This window comes from Buteo buteo, chromosome 5, assembly GCF_964188355.1.
Source record: "Buteo buteo chromosome 5, bButBut1.hap1.1, whole genome shotgun sequence".
In the NCBI taxonomy this organism is placed as follows: Eukaryota; Metazoa; Chordata; class Aves; order Accipitriformes; family Accipitridae; genus Buteo; species Buteo buteo.
Window position 1 is genome coordinate 6,725,854 of NC_134175.1, and position 20,497 is coordinate 6,746,350.

A 20,497-nucleotide genomic window follows, 5' to 3' on the forward strand; every position below is an offset into this window, starting at 1 on the left:
TCTGTTCCATATCTACTAGTATCTTTACTGTAAGTAAATACTGGACTGTAATATTGAGTTGTCTTCAGTACTCTAGTGTACTGACATATTGAAAGGTTTGTAAGTGGTTGATTCCTAAATTAATGTTAGAAGTTAAAAGAAAGGATGTGTGCATAGTAATTCTATTTCAACTTAAAAATGCTGTGTTCTGTAGCACTGTAGAAATTTGGGGGTTTGAGGTGGGGTTTGGGGTGTTTTGTTTTGTTTTGTTTTCATTTTTTCTCTGTCCTGTGTTTATTTTTGAGGATCGGATTTTACAAGGCTATGCGTACAAGGATCCAGGTTTTTTTGAGGTATTTCAGATCTTTATAGTAGTGTTCAGGTGCTCCTCATGCATTTAAAAAAAAAAAAAGGAAATTTTCTTATGGAATTTAGCACTTTAAAAGTTCCTTCACATGTTAAAAATGGCGTTTCTATTCTAAAGACTTTGCTGAATTCTGTAAGAATTGGAATTAAATTTGTTGTGGTGTGCTCTTCCTGCATGTCTGAGGAGCTGTTAATTTGGATTTATTGCATAAATTAATAGATTTATAGATGATGTGATGATTTCTCTTTGCATGTACTTTTCAGTCTTGTCTTTAACAGTTAAATGTTAATGTCTTCAAATTTTTAATCTTAAAATCCTTGATCATGGCTGCAACAAGTTTTTCTAATGAATACTATTTAAAAAACATGTAAGGCAAGTAAGATTAATTATTAAAACCAGAAAGGAAAGTTTATGGGTAAGGATTGTGTGGTGACATCAGAAGGTGAATACAGAAAGAAGGTGGGAAATGATAGTAACAATACTGCAGTCACAGGTAAAGTGAGTGGTCCCAGAGTAAGTGGCAAGTGGATCACTAAAGACAGATGGTTGTTACTTGCTAGGGCATGTGAAGCTGAGTAAAATTGAAACATAAGGTTAATAAATTTAAATCAGGACAGACTAAATTAACCTTAAAATTGGCTTTGGAGTATAAAGGTAGTGTGTAAACCTGTTCCACCAGACATATGTTTTTAGGAGAATAAATTCCTAATGTTGATGTGACTATTTTACTAGAGAATGGCTTTGCAGATTTTTGGTGCTAGACTGCATCATGAAGGTGGAAAAGCTCATAAGATTTCCACTGGATGTGTGGTGGTAGGGAAATGTCTAAAATGTTATACATCAATATAAATGAGCTTTTCTTTTTTCATCTGTGGGGATTTTAACAACAAGGGTAGAGATTTACTCTATCTTAAACTTAGGTACTGCAGAAAAATTTTGGGACACGTTTCGGTGTGATGACTGAACTATTTTAAGTGCGTAAAATGGTAACTTCATGTATAGAAGTGTTTGTTCACATATTCTAATATGAAGTTGCTGACATGATTGTGCAGAAATAACGGCATATGTTGTTTTCATCATCTGAAGATGTTCTGAAAAACAGCTTTAAATATTTAACAAACTTTATTCTACAGAAATGCTTGATATCTTGACAATCTTAACCCTCTATTTTGTATTAATTTCATTTACATGGGCTTTTTTTTGGTTTTATGCAAAACCCACTGGTTTTGAATTAATTTCTCTTTGAAAAGATTTCACAGCTTTTTTGAAAATGTTGCTGAAATAAACTTTTTAAAAAAGAAAATGTTTTAATCTGCTGTTAAGGTTATAGGAAAAAAGTTTAGCCGTCTTTCTACAGTAAAAGATACCGGTATTCAAATAAAATACTTAGTTTTTTGACAGGAATTTGCTGCAGCTTGAAACTTGGTGTATTGGTTCCTTAGAATTTAAATTAAAAATCTATTGTTAATTACACAATTACTTTCCTTAGCAGGATTCAGTTCAATTTTCATCTCCTTTGGGAACCCCGAAACACAGCATGAAGAAAACAACAAGTGCTGACGAATCAAAAGTAGTGATGGAAGGATTATTCATGAAAAAATCATCAGGAACAAACATTTCTAGGCTGAAGAGTGAGCCTGTGCTAAATACATTGAGTAAGCAACAAGGGCAACAATCAAAGCTACCTATTGTACCAAACCCTGACAGCCCTGGTATGTGATAAACAGTAGAAACCCCATATAGCTCTTCTTTTTCCTTGTAAAATAATGCAGTGCAATTTTGCTTCTATCTTACATGACACTGAAAAAGTAAGGATCTTGGTCTAAAGATTGTAGTTTTAAAAAAGAAATTACTTCTTAGTTTCAAGGTAGATTTTTGCAGCTGAGAGGATTAAGGAATTGTAGTTCAGTTTCTGCAATCCTGCAATTTGGGCGTGTTTTGAGATGCGTATTGCAGACGTATAAGGAGTATAGTTGGACTCATAACTAAGAGTTTACATATACCTGTGAATGAACTTGGCATTTGGTAGTTACAGATACTGATGAGTGTGAATAAAAAAAATAAAAAAAGAATCAGAATAACTTCCAGGAGAAACTAAATTCCTTTCTAAAGTAAGTTGCACTAGTTTTGTATAGATTCTTTTTTTTCTTTCTAAATGTGTTATCTCCTGTGCACTTGCAGAAGATCACATCTGCCTCTTAGACTGCATTGTGGTTGATCTGCAGGACATGGACATATTTGCTGCAGAAAGGCATCAGAGAGAGTATTCAAAGGCTGTGGAAGATACTGGTGCGGACTTGAGCTTTCCATCCTACTTCGTGAGGCAGACAGGAGGAAGCCTATTAACAGAACCTTTCAGACTGAAGTTACAAGTAGAGAGAAACTTGGACAAGTGAGTTTATCTGAACAGGATCACTTCATGCTGTCAGCCTAAAACCAGTGTTTTAGATGCCTTTTATTGTATCTTAAAAGTATTGTCTGCTGTGTTATAGTGTCTTGAAACACTGAGGTTTTTTCCTTTGTTGTAGAGAGCTAAGTCATGCAGTTGCAGACATATCAATACATGGCAATCTGTCATCAGTCCATTGCTCTCTGGATTTGTATAAGTATAAACTGATACGTGGACTGCTGGAGAACAACCTTGGGGAGCCTATAGAAGAGTTCATGCGGCCTTACGATTTGCAGGATCCAAGAATTCATGTAAGAGGAAGTACATGCAGTTGAAATTCTGTCTTGAAATATCTGGGGGTTTTGCTGATTAGGCTCATTATCTGTTATTTTCTTGTAGTTTACCAGGTGGACTGGTAGATTTAAAAAAAAAAAAAAAAAAAGAAAATTTAGGTAGACAAACAGTGAAGGAACCTTTTTGTCTGTAGATACTCCTGTGAATTCAGGTTAATCTTGGCAATACTGTTGCCCTTTCAGGTGTGGCTTGCTTTTATGCTTCATGTTTCTGAGATTCTAATCTTAGAAGAGACAATGTGAGAGACCGCCATCATTGCTTGTATTTGTTAGTTCGTTTTACGTCTGCTGAAATATATATGTGGGGAAAAAGTTAACAAATCCATGAAAACTTCTTTTTTTTTTTCCTGAAGTATTTATGCTGAGCTGCTATTGCAGTGTATTTATTGGTACATTAATAAGCTTAAGATATTTGCATTTGAATTGAGCTTTTTGGAGGGACTTGAAGGTTATCACGTAATCATGTGCAGGGCGATGATTCCTTTCCCATGGTGTCTATGGCATTCCTAAAGACTTATGAGATTGTGGAATGTGTATTACTTTGTGTTAAAAGCCCTCTTTTTGTCCTATAAATCTAAAAGAACAACTTCAGTAATAAAAGCTTTACAGCAGAGCTGAGCCTTTTTTTTTTTTGAGCAGGTTCTCAAGTATCACCTATTTGGCTATTGTCAAATACTATCCTTTCAGGAAGAGTGTGGGCAGCACCTGAAAATAATCAATATTTATCCTTATTACTGGGAAGGGAAGTTGTTGAACAACATGTTTCCTCTTGATCTTGTGGGGCTTCTGAGCACAGGACTGTAATCTTTACTTAAGCAAATACATGACCACAGCAGGGGGGAAAATTGCTAGGAAGCATCTAGGATTCTTTTTAAGAGAGGAGAGAATGGGTAAAGTTCTCCTAATATAAGTATGCTCTTCATGTCAGGCTTTTCACCTAAAACTTTAAAAAAAAAATAAAAATCTGATTTAATAATAGATACCTGAAGTTACCTGAAGCAGTTTGAAAGAATTGTTGGCTGTTTGGTCATTTGGGGGGCTGGGGTGATGTCAATGTTTTGTTTAAGAACAAAGAAGCTATGGAACACTAGTGTCAAAATGGATTAATAGACATTTTTCAAGTTGAAGGCTGCACTGTTGTGAAATGTAATTCTTCCCAAGCAATGGTTAATGGAACTCTTTGAAGGAGAAAGACACTACAGCTGTTTGCATTTGTCCGAAATAACAAAATTTAATTCAGGAATGAAAGTTAAACAGATGCTCTTAAAAAGAATATTGGTGTGTTCCACTTTCAGACAGTTTTGAGTGGAGAAGTGTATACTTCTATGTCATTCCTCATTGACATGGTGAATGTGAGTCTGGAACTGGTGGATCCAAAAGGAAAAGATGGATGCAGCTCTTTAGCCAGGTATGAGTTTTCTCTTGTTACTGAGTACCTTATCCTAAATACTATGCTCATTTGAGAGATTATAGGACAGGAATTAACATAATACATGAAATTATGGTTTAATAATGCAATGAAATAGAATTTCTTATTTAGAGTCCAAATTGAGAGTTTCAGCTGATCTGAAAGATGAAAGGGAATGACACTGTTCAAAAGATACCATCTGTGTCTTTCAAGTTGTCCTTGAAATCATAGTACGGTAACCAGTTGTCTTGCCCAAGACAAATGGTATTCTAATTAAGGAAATGTTGAGGGAGAGGTAATTGTAAAAAACCAGATTTTTGCTATGTTGGTTTTGTTGGTTTTTTTTAATCCAGAAGGTTCTGTATCAGTGGAAAATATTACATAGATCTACTTTCTATCTCTGTTACGTGAGATGTTATTATAGTTGCTTTAGAAAATATGTAAGTGAAAGTGACTTGTAGAAATAAATGAGCTACAAGACTCTTAAATGTATTGGTTTTTTTTTATTCTCGTAGGTTTGATTTCAAGAAATCCAAGTTGCTCTTTGAAAGCTCTTCAAATGGAACAAAGTCTGTAAATTTGGTTTCTCATTCCATGATGGCATTTGACACACGCTATGCTGGACAGAAATCTACTGCAGGCATGCCAAATGTGTTTAATTGCATCTTTCAGTCATCAAAGAATACTAGTAGTCCAGGAGCAATCCAGATTGAATTGCACTTCAGGTTGGTAACTCTGGGATTTATTTGTTTGTTTTTAATAATGACATACTCGATCAGGATTGTCTTGTTTTTAATACAGCTGTTATTAAAGTAGATAAACTTTCTGGCATTGTATTTAAATCTGAAAACATTTTTGGGGTGGTCAGTGTTACTTGATAGATTGAAATCTGCAGTCATTAATTAACTGAAGGTTGTTGGATTCCCCCCCCCCCCCCGCCCCCTTCATTGCAGTAAAATTTAAGTGTGAATGTGTAATGAATTGGATGAAGTTCTGACCTAGTAAAATCAGTAGTGCTTAAAGCTTGATAAAGTTGGCCTATCACTTGTATGTTTGCATAAAACTGTGTGGTAGAATTTTTAATACATTGCGCAAAAGCTATTTTCCAGTAGGTGTCACACTTGTCTTTCTGAAAGAATCAAATGGATACAGAAACGGCACCTCTTTCAAAAAACAATCTCTACATTCCCTTCTGTATTCTATCCTACCCTGTTTGTTTTTCCTTATCCAAATCTCTTGGAATGCTTAAAGGCATCACAGTGGGTATTTGGTTTGTTCTAATTTAATATTGAAAACAGGTATGTAAAGTATAATGTCAATATTTACCTGTATCAGCACTGTTTTGTTGAGGGATGTTAACTAATAAAAAAGAGGGGGAAGTGAGAAGATGACTAGAGATGTGCTTTCACTTTTGATCAGGCTCACTGACCAAACTCAGCTTTCTAACTCTTTTATAAGTATGATGCCTTCTGAAGCATTTGCAGGAGTAATGTAGAAAAAAATCTGTGGAGTATTTTAGTGCAATAGAAAATCTTGAAGACATTTGTTCGTAAAAAAACCAACCAAACTAACTTTAGGCAATTGAGAGAAATTTGTGGTAAAGATTTGGATAATGCATGATGGTTTTAAGTACTTAATAAGTTTGTGTTCATACAGATACCATGATTTTGATTTGAATAAAACAAAAATGCCACAGGATTTACCAAAAAAAACCACCCAAACAACTCCCCTCCCCCCCAAAAAAACCAACCACCAAACAAATGGTTTTTGTGTAACTGGTGATCCATTATCTGCCTGGATTGGAGGTTAGTTTGCACAGTATAGCCTAATCTGGTGTATGAGTGATAGTTTCAGGAATTCTCTTCCCAACTGTTGTGCTTTTAAATTTTAGCCACATAAGCATGTGTTACGTTTTTACTGGTGAGAGCATCCTTGGCACTAGATGTAAGCTTTTGCAGAACTCAATGATAGTGTTATACTGGCTCGTGCCTTTTGGAAATATCCTGGAGAGCCAGGGAGGGTTAAAGGCTTTTACTATTGGAAGTGATGCAGGCAGGCTGCTTCTCACAAAGGAATTACAGTTCTTCAGAGATTTTATAGTTCAGAATGTGTTGGTTATAAAATTGTTTCATGGTATTTAAGCACTTAGATTATTTTCCAGTTAGCATGACCAAATATAATTGGTATTCCAGATCATGAAGCCAAACACTTCTATCCCTCCTAGCCAGATATTCAAACTGTGATGCTAAAAGTTCAGTAAGGCTAGCATTTTTTCTCAATGACAAAGAAGCTTCCTGTGCTGCAAAATGCTGTCAGGGTGTGAGAGGAAACACATTGTACGTCTAATCTTTTAGAAGGATATGGAGCCAGGTCCGTTTCACACGCAGTACGTTATGTTTGATACTGAACAGATGTAAAATAATAATAAAAAGATCACTTTTAAAATATGAGACTTTGCAAATTAATATCAATGATGTAAATGTAATAAAGGAGCTTTTATAAGTTAATTTCTTGTTACATAGTTTTTCAATTAATCTTTTTTATATTTACAGCTTAGAATTCATGCAGTTAAGATTGTTCGGTTTCTGTGGATAAAGCAACTTGATGAATTTCAATCTGTTTATATATATATTTATTTTAAAGGACAGACGCTCTGTAAACTAAGTGTGTCCCTATAAAGTTCCATATAGTTCTTACTTGCTAGATACTGATAGTTTTCTGCATCATTTTAAATATATGATAGATGTAAAGTTCATACGTATGCTTCTCTCTTCTTAAAAGGTCTACTAAGGATTCCTCCAGTTTCACAGTTGTTCTGAACAATCTTCGTGTATTTTTAATATTTGACTGGTTGTTACTTGTTCATGACTTTTTATATACTCCTGGAGATACCAAAAAGCGGGAAAATCACCTTTCTTGCCGGCAGCGAACTTACAGCAGTGAAACAACTGTAGTTCCAAAAACAGTGAAAAGTGGAGTAGTTACAAAACGTTCATCGCTACGTGTGTCTACAGAAAAACAACTGGAAGTTAAGGTTAATGTGACAGGTAAACGTATTCTTCTCTAGTGCTTTTTTAGGAGTTTTTCTGATTAAAAGCCATGTGCTAGTGGAAAAACAGGTCCGTTAAAGAACAGAAAATCAAGAAACCTGCTACAAATGCTTAAAATACCTTAATGGTATTTCCAATTACCCTATTTATTATTATTATTTTGTTTTGTTAAGGAACTGAATTTGTGGTTGTTGAAGACATGTCTTGTTTCGATACCAATGCAATTATTTTGAAGGGGACTACCGTTCTCACTTACAAGCCCAAGCTGTTAGATCGTCCTTTCTCTGGTAGTTTGTTTGGCATTGAGGTAAGAAGAAATAAATTTGCTTTTGTAAAATATCTAAAATTAGAGGAGCTTGTGAAGATGCTTTACTATAAATATATATACAACAGGAGTAGTCCACAGATGATTTTTTAAGTTTGTCAGTTCCTCATCAAATGCTCTCATTCTACAGCAGTTTTAAGAATGTTTTTATATTGTTTCTGTTAAGACATTGAAACACTTGACTATAATTTCAAAATATTGCTAGTTAGTAATCTAGTGTCCAGCCATAAACTGGCAAATTAATTGAAAGCTGAGAAATGACTGGGTAGGCAGAAGCTGACGTAGTCAGCAAAGGCCTGCAAGCTGTAATCATAACTGACTTCTGAGGTGAACAAGCAGTATCATGCCATTGGAATATGTAAGTAGGGATCTTATGCAAGTAGGAATTTTGAGTATCCAAAGTGATCCTTGCATCCTGTTTAGCAGAGCTGGAGTGCTGTGCCCAGTTTTGGGGAAACAGCTGAAGAAGCTCTGAACAATTGATAAGAGAGCAAGAACACTCAGAATTGAGGGTTACATAATATATTGAGAGAGGTTAAAAGAATGTGCTCAGAAGAAGAGGCTGTGCAGAGGTGTGGTAAATCCTAAATGGTTATTCTAGACCAAAGAACAAAGCGTTTCCTGTATCTGTGATAGGAGGAGTAGTGGAGTTAAGCTTAGCAGTAAAGGGAATATTTAGTTGCATATCAGAATCTCCTTTCCTGAACTTACAGCATACCTGGACACTGGAATAAATTGTCTGGAAAGATTTTTGGAATTTCTGTTGTCTTAAAGTTTACAAAGGAATTGTCTGTAGAAAACAGTTCATGGCTATAGTTCATGTTTTGTGATAGAGTCAGTCTTTGATTTCGAAGCTCTTGTCAGGCCTGTTCTCTTGGTTTCTAATTTTTTTAAACCATTTGTAATTTTTAGGTTTTTTCGTGCCGGTTAGGAAATGAGCAAGAGACCGCACTGTCTATTATTGATCCAGTACAAATTCAGATGGAACTTGTTGGGAATGCTTCCTACCCAAGTGGTTCTGGACTGTTGGATGCTTTCAATAGTGAGGATTTTCCTCCTATTCTAGAGGTAATATTAAATGCATGAATAAAACTGTATGCAATAGAGAATACTAGATCGTCATCTAGCACAGATTTTTTTATGCCCAAGGATTCAATAGAATACTTTCAAATACATAAGAAAAGAATAAGATGAATTTTTTCCTGAAGTGGAAGAGGCAAAGAAACAAGCATGCAGAAAATGCTCTTAGTGGTAACGGAGGAGTGATTTCTTGGGATATATTGTAGAGATTAATAGTGGGGAAAAAAGCGGGCTGATAAGGTAGACATGTTAGATGGTTACTGATACCTGCAAGAAAAAGGTTTATTTTATGTATCTCCTTGTTAGTGTATAGTAGAGGGGAAATCTATGTAGAGACTTCTTTTCACCATTATACTGAAGGAAACACCACCCCACCCACCCCCCCCGCCCCCGATAAATGCTTTTAATGCTTTTGATTGTTAGTAAATAATAAGAAGTTTGGTAATTTTATTAATGGAGCTTTAAAAAACTGTGGTCATTAGATTTTAATACTAAATTTTGTCTTCCTTTGGGAAAAGCTTTGCTAATATCCAAAGTATACAAGAAAAATATGTAGAAAAGGGTAACTGAATGCTATTTTTTAATTTTTCATTTAGATTCAGTTGCAAGCACTGGATATCAGACTGTCCTACAATGATGTTCAACTGTTCTTGGCAATTGCAAAGTCAATTCCTCAGCAGACTAGTGCAGCTATGCCTGACTCAACTGTATCGATTGCTGAAAATACTGCTAATCCTCCCAGTTTAGCACTGGTGAATGAGACTTCCTCCTTGACACATGAAAACAGAGATATATCCAAACGTGTGTTGGATCCTGTTCTTGGTACGTTTTTACCTGTTGGAGTGAAGCCATGTTTTATATCTGAAGGAGGTTCCTGCAGTGTGAAGCTGGACTATATACTTAACACAAAAGGTGTTGATATCTTCATCATGTAAAACCCTTTGTTGCTTTGAATTATCTGATGACAGCATTATACTGATGATACTATTAAAAAAAAAAGGGTTTTTTTTCTGCTTGTAGTATGGCAATGCATTGTTTCATAGTAAGTTTTATTTAGCATTGCTTGTCATTGTAAATCATGATGATGGAGTACTGCTTAGGTAGTAAACTTTTAAAGGGCGAGAGGGGCCACATCTTCAAACTCGTTAAACTGATAGTGAAATGAAAACCATCATAATTACTAGTTATCTCTTCATGTCTAGCAATCTTTTGTTTTGGTGACATTGCTTTTTACAAACTAAAAATTGTGTGTGGTTGGAACCACTGGCTGACAATAATGAGGAAATATGCACTAGTGAAAAAGGCTTTCTTCTCTGCTACTGCACTTGGAAGTCATGTGGGGAGTTCAAAGTAAATAAGTAATTGTGTTCTGAATGAAGGGTTGGTTTACAAAAAATTTAGTCCCAGCTGAAATTTGTGGAGTACGTTGGCTTCCCATAGGAGAGTAGAAGTAGCCTGTATATTCCAGAATGTAAATGTTATGGGTTGGGGGTTTGGTTTTCGGGGGGTTTTTTGGCGAAAGCAGTGCTGAATCATATGCTTTTTCTACAGTTGCAATCTTAAACAAACAAAACCCCATTTTTCAGACAGATATATCAGTTTTAGAAATGAGAACAAGCAGATAACTGTCAAGGATTTATGATTGGTTAACTGTTCAATTACAGAGGTACAGCTGGCTCGCCTCCAGGAGTTGGGATTCAGTATGGAAGATTGTCGTAAAGCTCTTTTGATCTGCCAAGGTAACCTCAAATATTCTTAGTTGGCCTTGCAGATTGTTCATTTTACCTAACTTGCAATTAAGTAAAAGCTTTCAGACTGTAAGGTAGCTGATGCACAGGCATTATTTCCTTCTCTTCATTACTTTGGCTGTGTGTTGGCATATAATCTTAAGCATTCTCATTTTTCTGTTCTACTACTGTGTAGAACCCACCCCCAAAGATTCTTCTTGCTTTTTGGCATGTTGTATGTGGGGCGTTTGAGTGTATTTTTGTTTAGGGGTTTGGGTGGTTGGGTCCTTTTCTTTTATGGTATACCTATTTCTTGCTACTATCCATCTCTTTCTCTTCAGAGCATATGTTTTCATCTCTCCCTTTTTGAATCATGTATTTCACCCAGTTCTACGTGCAATACGTGAAAAGAAGATGAAGCTTTAACACAAGTGTTTCTTTTTCTTTAGCACTGTCATGTTTCCCACCTTATTTACAGTCCTTCGTAGTATTAATATAGATTTATATTATGTACCCACTTGGTTTGCAAACTTCAAAACCCATTCCTTATTCTTAGAAAATACTACTGTACGTATAATCTTCTCATACTTTATGTTAGTAAACAGAACACGTTCAAGGTACTGTTGATGTCTTGCTACACTTGAGAGAGGGAATTAGTTTGCTTCCGTATGTTTTTTAAATAAGTACATTTAATTGAGAAAGTAGATGATGATTGATTGGTTGTTTGGTTTTATCTAAGGTGACTTGAAAAAAGCAGCAAGTTGGTTATTTAAGAATGCTGAACCTTTGAAATCCATTTCCCTGACCTCTTCTGGTCGAGATAGCCAAGGGATTGTGCCTTTTCAGTTCATCTCTGGAGTGGAAGTAAAAGCAGAAAGTATATGCATTTGCTTTATTGATGACTGCATGGACTGTGATGTTCCCCTTGCTGAGTTAACCTTTTCACGTGAGTATCTTGCTTTGCTGAGTGAGTTGCATAAAATTATTGTCAGTTACTGTGTATGTTCAGCACCATGCTTTAGTTTCTTAGGACTTGTGAAGTTTCAATTGATACTGTTTTGGTGGTGGTGGTGGTTGTGTGTGGGTTTGGTTTAGGGGTTTTGTTGTTTGGTTTTTTTTAGTTTCTTAGTTTTTGTTTGTTTGTTTGTTTTAAGTTTTGTTTTTTAAGATGACAGTCTTTGTAGGGTTAAGATTCTGGTTTCCCCTTTATACATCACATAACAAATGGAATCCGTCCTGAGCAGAACCCTAGGGAGGCTCCGTGTTGTAAAGCATGGTTGTCTATAAATGTTATTTGAAGAGTATTATGATAGCCTTTTTGTACCATTTCAATTTAAAAGGCAAGACAAAATCTTCCATTGCTTAGTTAACAGTTCACGAAATCAGGAGATTTAGTCGTTTTGCATTAGTATAACATTCACTTTTTTTTGCAGGTTTGAATTTTCTCCAACATTTGAGAGCCAACCCTGAAGGCTATGCTCATTTTACCCTCTCTGGAGACTATTACAATCGTGAGCTTTCAGGTGAAATACTGAGGGTTTGTTGTTTTCTTTATTTAAGTTTAGGAAAACAGCCTTGCCTACTACAGTAGTCTGAAATTCACCCAGCGTGAAATGCATATAAGGGAATGTGAAAGGCTGACTTTTGTGATCGTGTGTGTGTGTGTGAGAACATGTGATCCTAGATAAGATATCCTAATTTGGTATCAGATGGAGGGATGTGGAAAGTAGAGAGATGGCTGATATGAAAGTTGCACTGAAGTTTTCAGATATAATGGCATTAAAAAGTTATCCAAGAACATGACAGTTACATAACTAGCTGTCTCTCTATTCACTTCGCTTTTTTAGTATTTAATTGTTTTGATGCATTCAGTTTGTTACTTATTTCAGAAAGGAAAAGCACATGAGGGTAGGCGATTAGGCTGAAGACAACAGATTAACATAAGACAACCATCCTAATTTATATTTTAGATATAAAAAAGAAGTTATGCCTCAATATAGGTCAGACACTGACAAAAGAAATAATCTAGTTGTGTGTTTTCTCTGAATTGAGAAACTAATTTTTCTGTTATAAAATTGATGACAACAATCTTAGGAATTATCTGTCAATAACAAGGTAGGTTTTGTTTTTAAAAATATATAGGGCATTTTTCTTAAATAGCTTTTAGACCTTTGTCTTTTGTGATACTGAATAGTAGACCAACTTATGTATAATTGTGTGAAAATCATTTTCAAAACTATTTCAGAGAACTTAGTTCCAGCTAACTTCAATATGAAGATGTAATTGCCTTCTAATGCTTCCCTTGGAATTAAGATATTTCTGCAAGACCCTACATACAGTATACACTGGTTCAAATGGAGGAGCTGGAGCAACTTTGTATTAGCTAGAAAATTAAATCTGTAGGCTTACAAGTTCATCTTGAATGCAGATTGAAAGTAAAGAATCTTATTATTAAAGCTGCATTATTAAATACATAGGTATGTAAACAGAATTCCAATGTGGCCTTCAGATGTGTAATACATGTGACATTTTCTGTTTGTTCTCAGGCTGGGAGCCATTTATTGAGCCATGGCCGTGTTCAGTTTCTTGGCAACAACAAGCTTCGAGCCGCCTCCACCCTTCCCGACTGAAGCTGGAAGTAAAGGCTAAACACCGTTTGGATATAAACATTACCTCTGTCTTCATAGGTATGTAGGAATATTCCCTGAGAGCATCACTATACAGTCTAATTTTCAGTGGACTGAAAATGACAGACATTTCTAATTGAGTCCTGCTGGTGTCCCGAAGATGGAGGGTGGGAGATTTGGCACAAGTCCCTACGCACTTCACATGATATTGTACACAGGTGTGCGTTTAGGCAGCCTGTATTTTATCAGATATTGTGAAAGTGTAAAGACACGAGCTACATATTTTAGAGGTTAGTAGGAATTCTTTCTCTGGTCATGTGAGTTCTATAAAATTTATACGTTATTTGAAATTTATTTTTAATCAGAAACAGGCTTTTATCTAAAGCTTTCCATACTTTACAGTACTTAAAAATATTTTGATCAGCTCGTCATTTTTCAGTACATTGACAGGTGTAGTGGGGAGCTACTTATTTCAGGTCTGCAGTCTCTGAAAACCTGAGTGGTCGGTTCCCACTCCAGGAAGTCAAAATAGTTTGTTCATCATTAACTCAAACTTCATGTAAGCTTCTGTGTTGTGAGACTGTGTTTGTGTGTATTTCCCAGAAATATTGTTGCTTATTCTGTATGCAAATCTGAATAATTTGGTGGTCATAATAAAAAACTGTAAATGGCTGAGCTTGCAAATGTAACAGGAGAGCCTTCCTTGTTCCCTGAATATTCGTTCCTTTCTCCTGCGAGGCCTGTGGGGTTGGCAGAAAGAGGGAGCCAGGATGAGAGGAAAAGCAGCAAATCGATGATTCCTAAGAGTTCCCATCATGCTTTTAATACTAGTGATAACAAGTAGTAAGGCTAGTTTATGATTTATACTGTGCCAGGGGACTCCATTGCTGTCTTGATATTTATGCAGGAATGTGCATGTACCTCTTAAAAAGAAAAAAATATACTAGAAACTGCTTCTAACATGAAAATATTTAAGGTTAGTTGCCTCCTCAGGGAGAGCTGTTACATTGCTACAGGAGTATCTTAAGAACATGGAATTCCACTGAAAGTTAAAAAAAGCCCAAACAAAAAAAAAACCACCAAAAAACCTTAAGAATATAAAAATATTTGGTTTTGAAGACGCTGCTGTGATTTCATGAGCTGTTGTTTGTCTTCTGTAAGTGGCTCATAGAAAAAGCAGTGAAGTAAAACTTTTGCCATTAAAGTGGAATAACTTCAGTGTTATGAATTTAACATACTTTTCAATTACTTTGTTTACTGCCACCGTGGAGACATTTACTGTCTGTGCTTTTGTTCCTCTAGAACAATACACATGTACCAAACAGTCATGGATGGAAGATTACTGTAAACAAGAGAAAGAAGTGAATGTAATCAGTTCAGAAGACTGGATGGGTTCTTCGGTGGATCCACCGTGTTTTGGGCAGAGTATGATACTCATTAATCACACTTTATTTGAACTGGTCCTGACATACACAGTCATCTGTCTAATGTATTACAAACATAAGTATTTGGTCTTCATAGCATACAATGAATTGTTAGAGAAATTTGGCAAAAAAAGACAAAAATGCTGTCTTCTGTTCAATTGTGTTCAATTCTTTAAAAACAGAAACCTTTCTGGCTACTTAGTTTTGAGTGAGAACTTCGCACTGCTAGTTCTGCTTCCTTTTTTTGTCACGCTTTCTCGGTTAATGAGTGAATATCCTGTCAAAGATTTAGGGTGTGTGCAGTTCAGAGGTGATCTTTTTCATTCTGTACCCTCAAAGGCCCACATGACTGGGTTTCTGGAAAAAATGCTGTTACATTTGTGAAACAATTCTCTATATGTGGCAGGTCTTTTCAGCTTCTTTTCTCACAGTGTTAAAAACGGGTAGAGACTCATACACTGATTGCATGGTGCCAACTGTCTGTATCTTCCCTGATGCATGATGGGGAAGAGTCTACCTGTATTTGTGTGTTTTTTCTTACCTGCTAACTTTGTCTTTCCTGTCTGCCAGGCCTTCCTCTTGTCTACCTTAGAACTAGGAGTACAGCCAGTTTGACTAACCTAGAGCATCAAATCTATGCTAGAGGTACTGTATAGCAGAGAGAGACAAAAAGGTTTTTTTCTTCTTTGGAAAGCTCTTGTACAATACTGTGTTGTATATGTGACTTGCTGGTAGATTGGCCTCTATATTTAAAAAAAACCAATCAAACAAAAACCCCAAAACCAAACAACGTAACAGCTACTTTCCTGTTAGGCTGCTTAACTTAGTATCCTGTCTTATGTTCGTCTCTGGGCCCTTCAGGAAAGAAGTGAGAAGTATAACTAATAACTAATCCTAAGTAGGAGGACTTGTCTTTTTGAGGAAGGTTATATGAATTGTTGACTATTCAGTGTCCCTTTTCTAGAGAGACAGTAGAGTGTGATTAAAAATAGTGTAATAAAATCACAGTATTTTATTTTATATTCTAAAAATATCCACAGTATGTTCAATATACATACTTAACACTTGATTCAGCATGTATATTTAGCTACTTAAAACCTTAAGATGCCTTCAGAAGGAGCAATCTGTTTTCAATAAGACTTAGAAAATAAGGCATTCCTAATAAATACCTTGTTAATTTGTTTTATATTTGACAGTACAGTGTTTGGGCAAAACCATCCAGTTCAAAGTAAGATTTTGTTTAAATTTTTTTTACCTTATGGAAGACAAAACAGCACACTTGATGATAAATATGTTGCCCCTGTAGAAAAGTTGCTGAATGGGAGGACAGAAAGCTTTCGATAAATTTACATCTGTGGCCTGTTCAGACGGCCCCTTAGAGACATTTTCTCTGAATAGTTGCAGACAGTTCATAGATGTTAAAAAAAAAAAAAAAAATCCCCAAAACCAGAAAATGGTAGAAGGATTTATTTTTCTGAGGTAGTTTTCAAAATGTTTTTTTTTTTTTTTTTTGTGAAAAAATCAAACAGCAGAACCTCTGAATATTTATTGCTTGGCTTTTAGTGGGTGTTGCAACTAAATTACTTAATGAATTGCAAAAAAACCCCTCCTTGTAAAGGTAGTCTTTATTTTCAGGCAGTAGTCTCAAAATGCAACTTTTACGGTATGTTTTCTTTTGAAAATCAGGCCCCAAAATACTCTTTTAAAGTCTCAAAAAATAAATTGGCAATTGATTAAGTGCCAGAGTAAAAGTTCATTCGGCTTCTGGTCTGTAATTTTGTAGAACCTGGGCTAGCCAAAAAATTGTATAAAGTCAAGCTCAACACTAAAAAGACTGTTTTATTTGCAGTTGGCAAAAGTCACGGTTTTCATTTTCAAGAATTTCATCTTCTTGCCATTTAATTGGACAGAACTTTCTCTGTAAGCTTTAGAGAGATCAGATTTAAGTTTCCACTGACAATGTAAGGTATATAGGAATTTGTTGTCATTGATTTGGAAGAAAGTTGTATGCGATCATCAGTAAGTCCTTCTAAAACATACCTACCTACCCTGCATTACCCCTTCTTGCCTCTGTAAACCTGTGCTTAAATTATTCTTAGTTAGGCACTTTGCGGTGGAATGAATGGGTCTTGGAACATGAAGTACTTGAGCTTGATAGCAGTCAGCCTTTGGAGTGACTGCAGATAAATTCTGTGGAATAGATTTCATTTCTGTCTTACCTTTTCTTTAGCAGCTGATTTATTGTGTGCACCTTCTTTCTACTTCTCTCATACAGAAAGATGTATGTATTTAGGTAGCAGTCATTTATCTTCTTTTTTTAAGTAAGTTACTGGAATTTGACAGGGTTTTTTTCTGTCCAAATGTGGTAAGTATTTTCACAGATGTACTGCAGTATGGAAGATGAGAGTAACACTTGTGTGCTTGTTAGTAATGCATACTTGAAAAAAGTCAAACATGGTAGGTGAAGTTTCTTGTTGTGCGGTTTTGCTGTCCCAGCATTTTAACAAATCCAGATTACCTTGGGTTGCATTCAAATAATTTTTTATACTTTGCTTTAGTAGGCTTTATCCTGTATAGGAAAGTATTTCTACTTGTTCGGTTTTTGAGGATAAAAGTCCCATTTAAAGGGGGTACTGGATAATCCTGTATTCGTTACGTTAAATAGATCATAAATCTTAATTGTAAGTGATTAAGTGTTTAATACTTTATGAGCATTAGAATGTATGTGAAAAGTTACTGATTATGATTGAGTTTTTACTTAGGTTTTCTGCATGTTAGTTATAAACTGGAGGCATAGTATTGTGCAAGACTTGATAGGAAGAAACAAAAGAACATGTAGCTTAAGCTCAGTTCCTGGGGGGGGTTGATGTAGGGGAAGACTTTCTGTTTGCTTTGTGCCATTTCTGTAGTAGTTACTAAATTTTTTTAATTTTTAAGTAATCTGCTATCCTCTTTCTTCGATCTGTTTTAATTTAGTGCACGTTGTGGTTCTCCAGCCATTGTGTGTCATCCTACATTAGCATCTGATGAATGCTTCTCTCATAAGCACTTAGGCAAATCTTTGTTCTCTTTTATAGCTGAAATGAAGACTCCAAAACGGAGGCAGCCATTTGTCCCATTTGCTCTAAGAAATCATACTGGATGCACTCTGTGGTTTGCTACCCTGACTACAACACCTACCCGGTAAGAAGCTGTTGTGGGATCACTTTGACAATATTTGTCTGGCTTCTCTAACATGTCAGCCAAACCTGGCTGTTTTCAGTGCTTTTGCTTTCTTGCAGAGAAACATAGACAACTCCCAGTCTTTCTTAGATAGGAGCCTTTTCTTTGACAGTGAGATAGTTTTAATACTAAAAAAAGGTTTTGTGTGGGTTGTTTTTTTTTCCAAGAGGCCCAACAGAATTTGAAAACCAGTCAGATGCATTCCTGATGTATATGTGCAGGACTTCTGAAGACTGAGGCAGACTAAAAAGCACTTGTTACTTGAAGTAGTCATTTTGTCAGTCTGTAAAATGATGTGTTTCTCTTCACAGGGCTGCGCTGTCTCACAGTGGGAGTCCAGGTGTTGTTCCTGAGGAAAACGGGACATTGCTGGATGATGCCCATAATGTCAGTGAATGGCAAGAAGTTATCACTGGGGAAGAGATTCCATTCGAATTTGAAGCCAGAGGGAAACTCAGACACAGGTGAATGGACCAGGCTGAGAGATGTGTTTTGACACGCTTATATATGGAACTCATAGGATCATAGTTGTGAGGACACTAGCAGATGTTAAAAAGTGGACATTTTTTAAAATCTCTTGTTAATGTTTTGTTTTTAAATATTTAAACTCATGTATAGAGTGAAATGATCAGTTGTCTAGTAAGCAGCATGTATTGCTATTGGTGGCAGCCATTCTTAGATGTGAGTTGGATCATTATAAGCTTTTAGAAAGACTTAGGGTCCTCAATTACAAGTCATATGTCTTTTATTCTAAAGGACTTGGGAGGTGAGGGGAGTGTTGGTTGTTGAGCATAAGTATTATCAGTGTTAAGAACTAGAAGAACTTGTTAACAAACATATAGCATGCTTTTATTTTTGCTTTTATGACATAGTTGTACTTCTGTATGTTCATTAGGGAAGGTGGAACAATGGAACAGATGTAAAAGCAGGTCTCTTTATCCGTGAAATGGAAAAACTCTTAAGACTTTTTTTTTTTTTTAATGCTTCAGTGAGTTTCTTTTTTCAGAATGCAGAGGATGTTCTTGGTTTGGACTGTTTGTCATTTACACTGTATAATAATGCTTAATAGTAATTTAACTTGATCTAACCTGGTAGGAACACACATGATCTAAGAATTCATCAGTTGCAAGTGAGAGTAAATGGCTGGGAAGAAGTCAGTCCAGTATCTGTAGACAAAGTTGGAACATTTTTCCGATATGCTGCACCAGATAAGAACTCATCCTCTTCTACTGTAAGTTCTGATTTTGAGTGTTAGTTTTAATAGAATATGTAATTTGAGATCTCCAAGATTCTGATCTTAAAGCAGCTGCTGTATGAGATTGTCCTCTTTCCAGTTAGCTTGGATTGGGAGGGTTTGGAGATGCTGGGTTCCTAACTGGCAATTTTATGCATAATGAAAACACAGAGTAGTCGGCAGTTAGTCTGTGCGTAGCAGTCAGAGCTTCCAATGACAGAACTAATATATTAGTGACAGTGTCATGGACTCATGGAGATGGAGCTTTAAATCAGCACAGCATTTCAGCAGCTATTTTTATTTCTTCCATTGCAGGAATGCTTTTTCATGTGTTTAATTTACTTAAAATAAACAACACTGGCAATTTCCTGTAAGCCTAGAGATTGTTGAAATATGTGGCTGCTTAGACAAAATATACTTGTCATGAAGGAAAAATGCAATTGTAATAGTCAGCAGGCTGACAGTTGGTGGTTGAGACTCAATGATAAAAATGATCTCGTGGATTTCTAAACTAGCTAAGTTTTGAGACTAGCTACTGAAAATTATTGAGCACTGGAGAAATTGAAGTTGAGATCTTTTTGGTATAAAACAGGATTAGAATTTAGTTTCATGATACTACTGACAAGAGCCAGTAGTCTTGAACTGTTTCTGATATTTTCATATTGAAGCATAAAAAGCATCACCTCTTTCTCTAACTTGATTCTTGAAGGAAGAGGATGCAAATTAATGAGAATTGTTGTTCAGGCACATCTTCTGTAGCTTTTTTCCCTTTTTTTTTTTTTTTTTTTTCCCCCCCAACAAATCTTCCTTCAGCTTAATTTCTTTTTAAAGCACTATTACAAACAGGTTTTGCTGATATAGTTCTGACATGTTTTCCAAGCTGTATTGACGATCAGAAACACAAAGTGATGAAAGTATTTAGTTTATTCTTCTATAGTAATGTTCTGTATTACAACTGAGTGTAATATCTTAAAAGTTGAGCAACTTTAACTTTCCTGTTTATTTTTCTCTCAGCTTGGAAGCCCAATAAGTAGAACAAATATAATACATCCACAAGTCTACGTGAGTATATATTTTCATTTTCTGAGAGCAAAGCGTCTTAAGTAAGACTAGCATAATTCTACAAGTTAACTGACTTTTCCGTCCTTCTAGAATTTTTTCAATAGAAAGGAAACAAAAGTCAAGCAAACAATACGAACTTTCAAATCAGAACAAATATTTAACATGACTTACCATTTCTCACCAGTGTAAATGGTTGTTTGAAGAGTCTTAAATTTCAGTAGGTGAATTCCAGCCTGTGAGCCCATATGAA

At 35.6% G+C, this 20,497-nt stretch overlaps 1 protein-coding gene across 11 annotated transcripts in view; it reads left to right on the forward strand.

Annotated features, from left to right (window-relative positions):
• The window catches only part of VPS13D (vacuolar protein sorting 13 homolog D), a 110,206-nt gene that overhangs the window by 27,085 nt on the left and 62,624 nt on the right, over nucleotides 1-20,497 (forward strand). For 8 of the 11 annotated variants that reach the window (XR_012650357.1, XM_075027444.1, XM_075027449.1 and 5 more), the window contains 19 exons: nucleotides 285-332; nucleotides 1,836-2,058; nucleotides 2,528-2,738; nucleotides 2,875-3,046; nucleotides 4,384-4,496; nucleotides 5,012-5,221; nucleotides 7,278-7,543; nucleotides 7,720-7,853; nucleotides 8,784-8,939; nucleotides 9,548-9,773; nucleotides 10,616-10,690; nucleotides 11,418-11,624; nucleotides 12,112-12,201; nucleotides 13,225-13,365; nucleotides 14,608-14,730; nucleotides 17,807-17,912; nucleotides 18,263-18,415; nucleotides 19,047-19,182; nucleotides 20,200-20,247. Coding sequence is in view for 10 of the 11 variants with exons in the window: in XM_075027444.1 (XP_074883545.1) it covers nucleotides 285-332; nucleotides 1,836-2,058; nucleotides 2,528-2,738; nucleotides 2,875-3,046; nucleotides 4,384-4,496; nucleotides 5,012-5,221; nucleotides 7,278-7,543; nucleotides 7,720-7,853; nucleotides 8,784-8,939; nucleotides 9,548-9,773; nucleotides 10,616-10,690; nucleotides 11,418-11,624; nucleotides 12,112-12,201; nucleotides 13,225-13,365; nucleotides 14,608-14,730; nucleotides 17,807-17,912; nucleotides 18,263-18,415; nucleotides 19,047-19,182; nucleotides 20,200-20,247 (2,838 nt within the window). In the remaining variant the exon portion in view is untranslated. The remainder of the gene's footprint in view (nucleotides 1-284; nucleotides 333-1,835; nucleotides 2,059-2,527; nucleotides 2,739-2,874; nucleotides 3,047-4,383; nucleotides 4,497-5,011; nucleotides 5,222-7,277; nucleotides 7,544-7,719; nucleotides 7,854-8,783; nucleotides 8,940-9,547; nucleotides 9,774-10,615; nucleotides 10,691-11,417; nucleotides 11,625-12,111; nucleotides 12,202-13,224; nucleotides 13,366-14,607; nucleotides 14,731-17,806; nucleotides 17,913-18,262; nucleotides 18,416-19,046; nucleotides 19,183-20,199; nucleotides 20,248-20,497) is intronic. The other 3 variants (XM_075027447.1, XM_075027445.1, XM_075027446.1) reach the window with 3 other exon arrangements.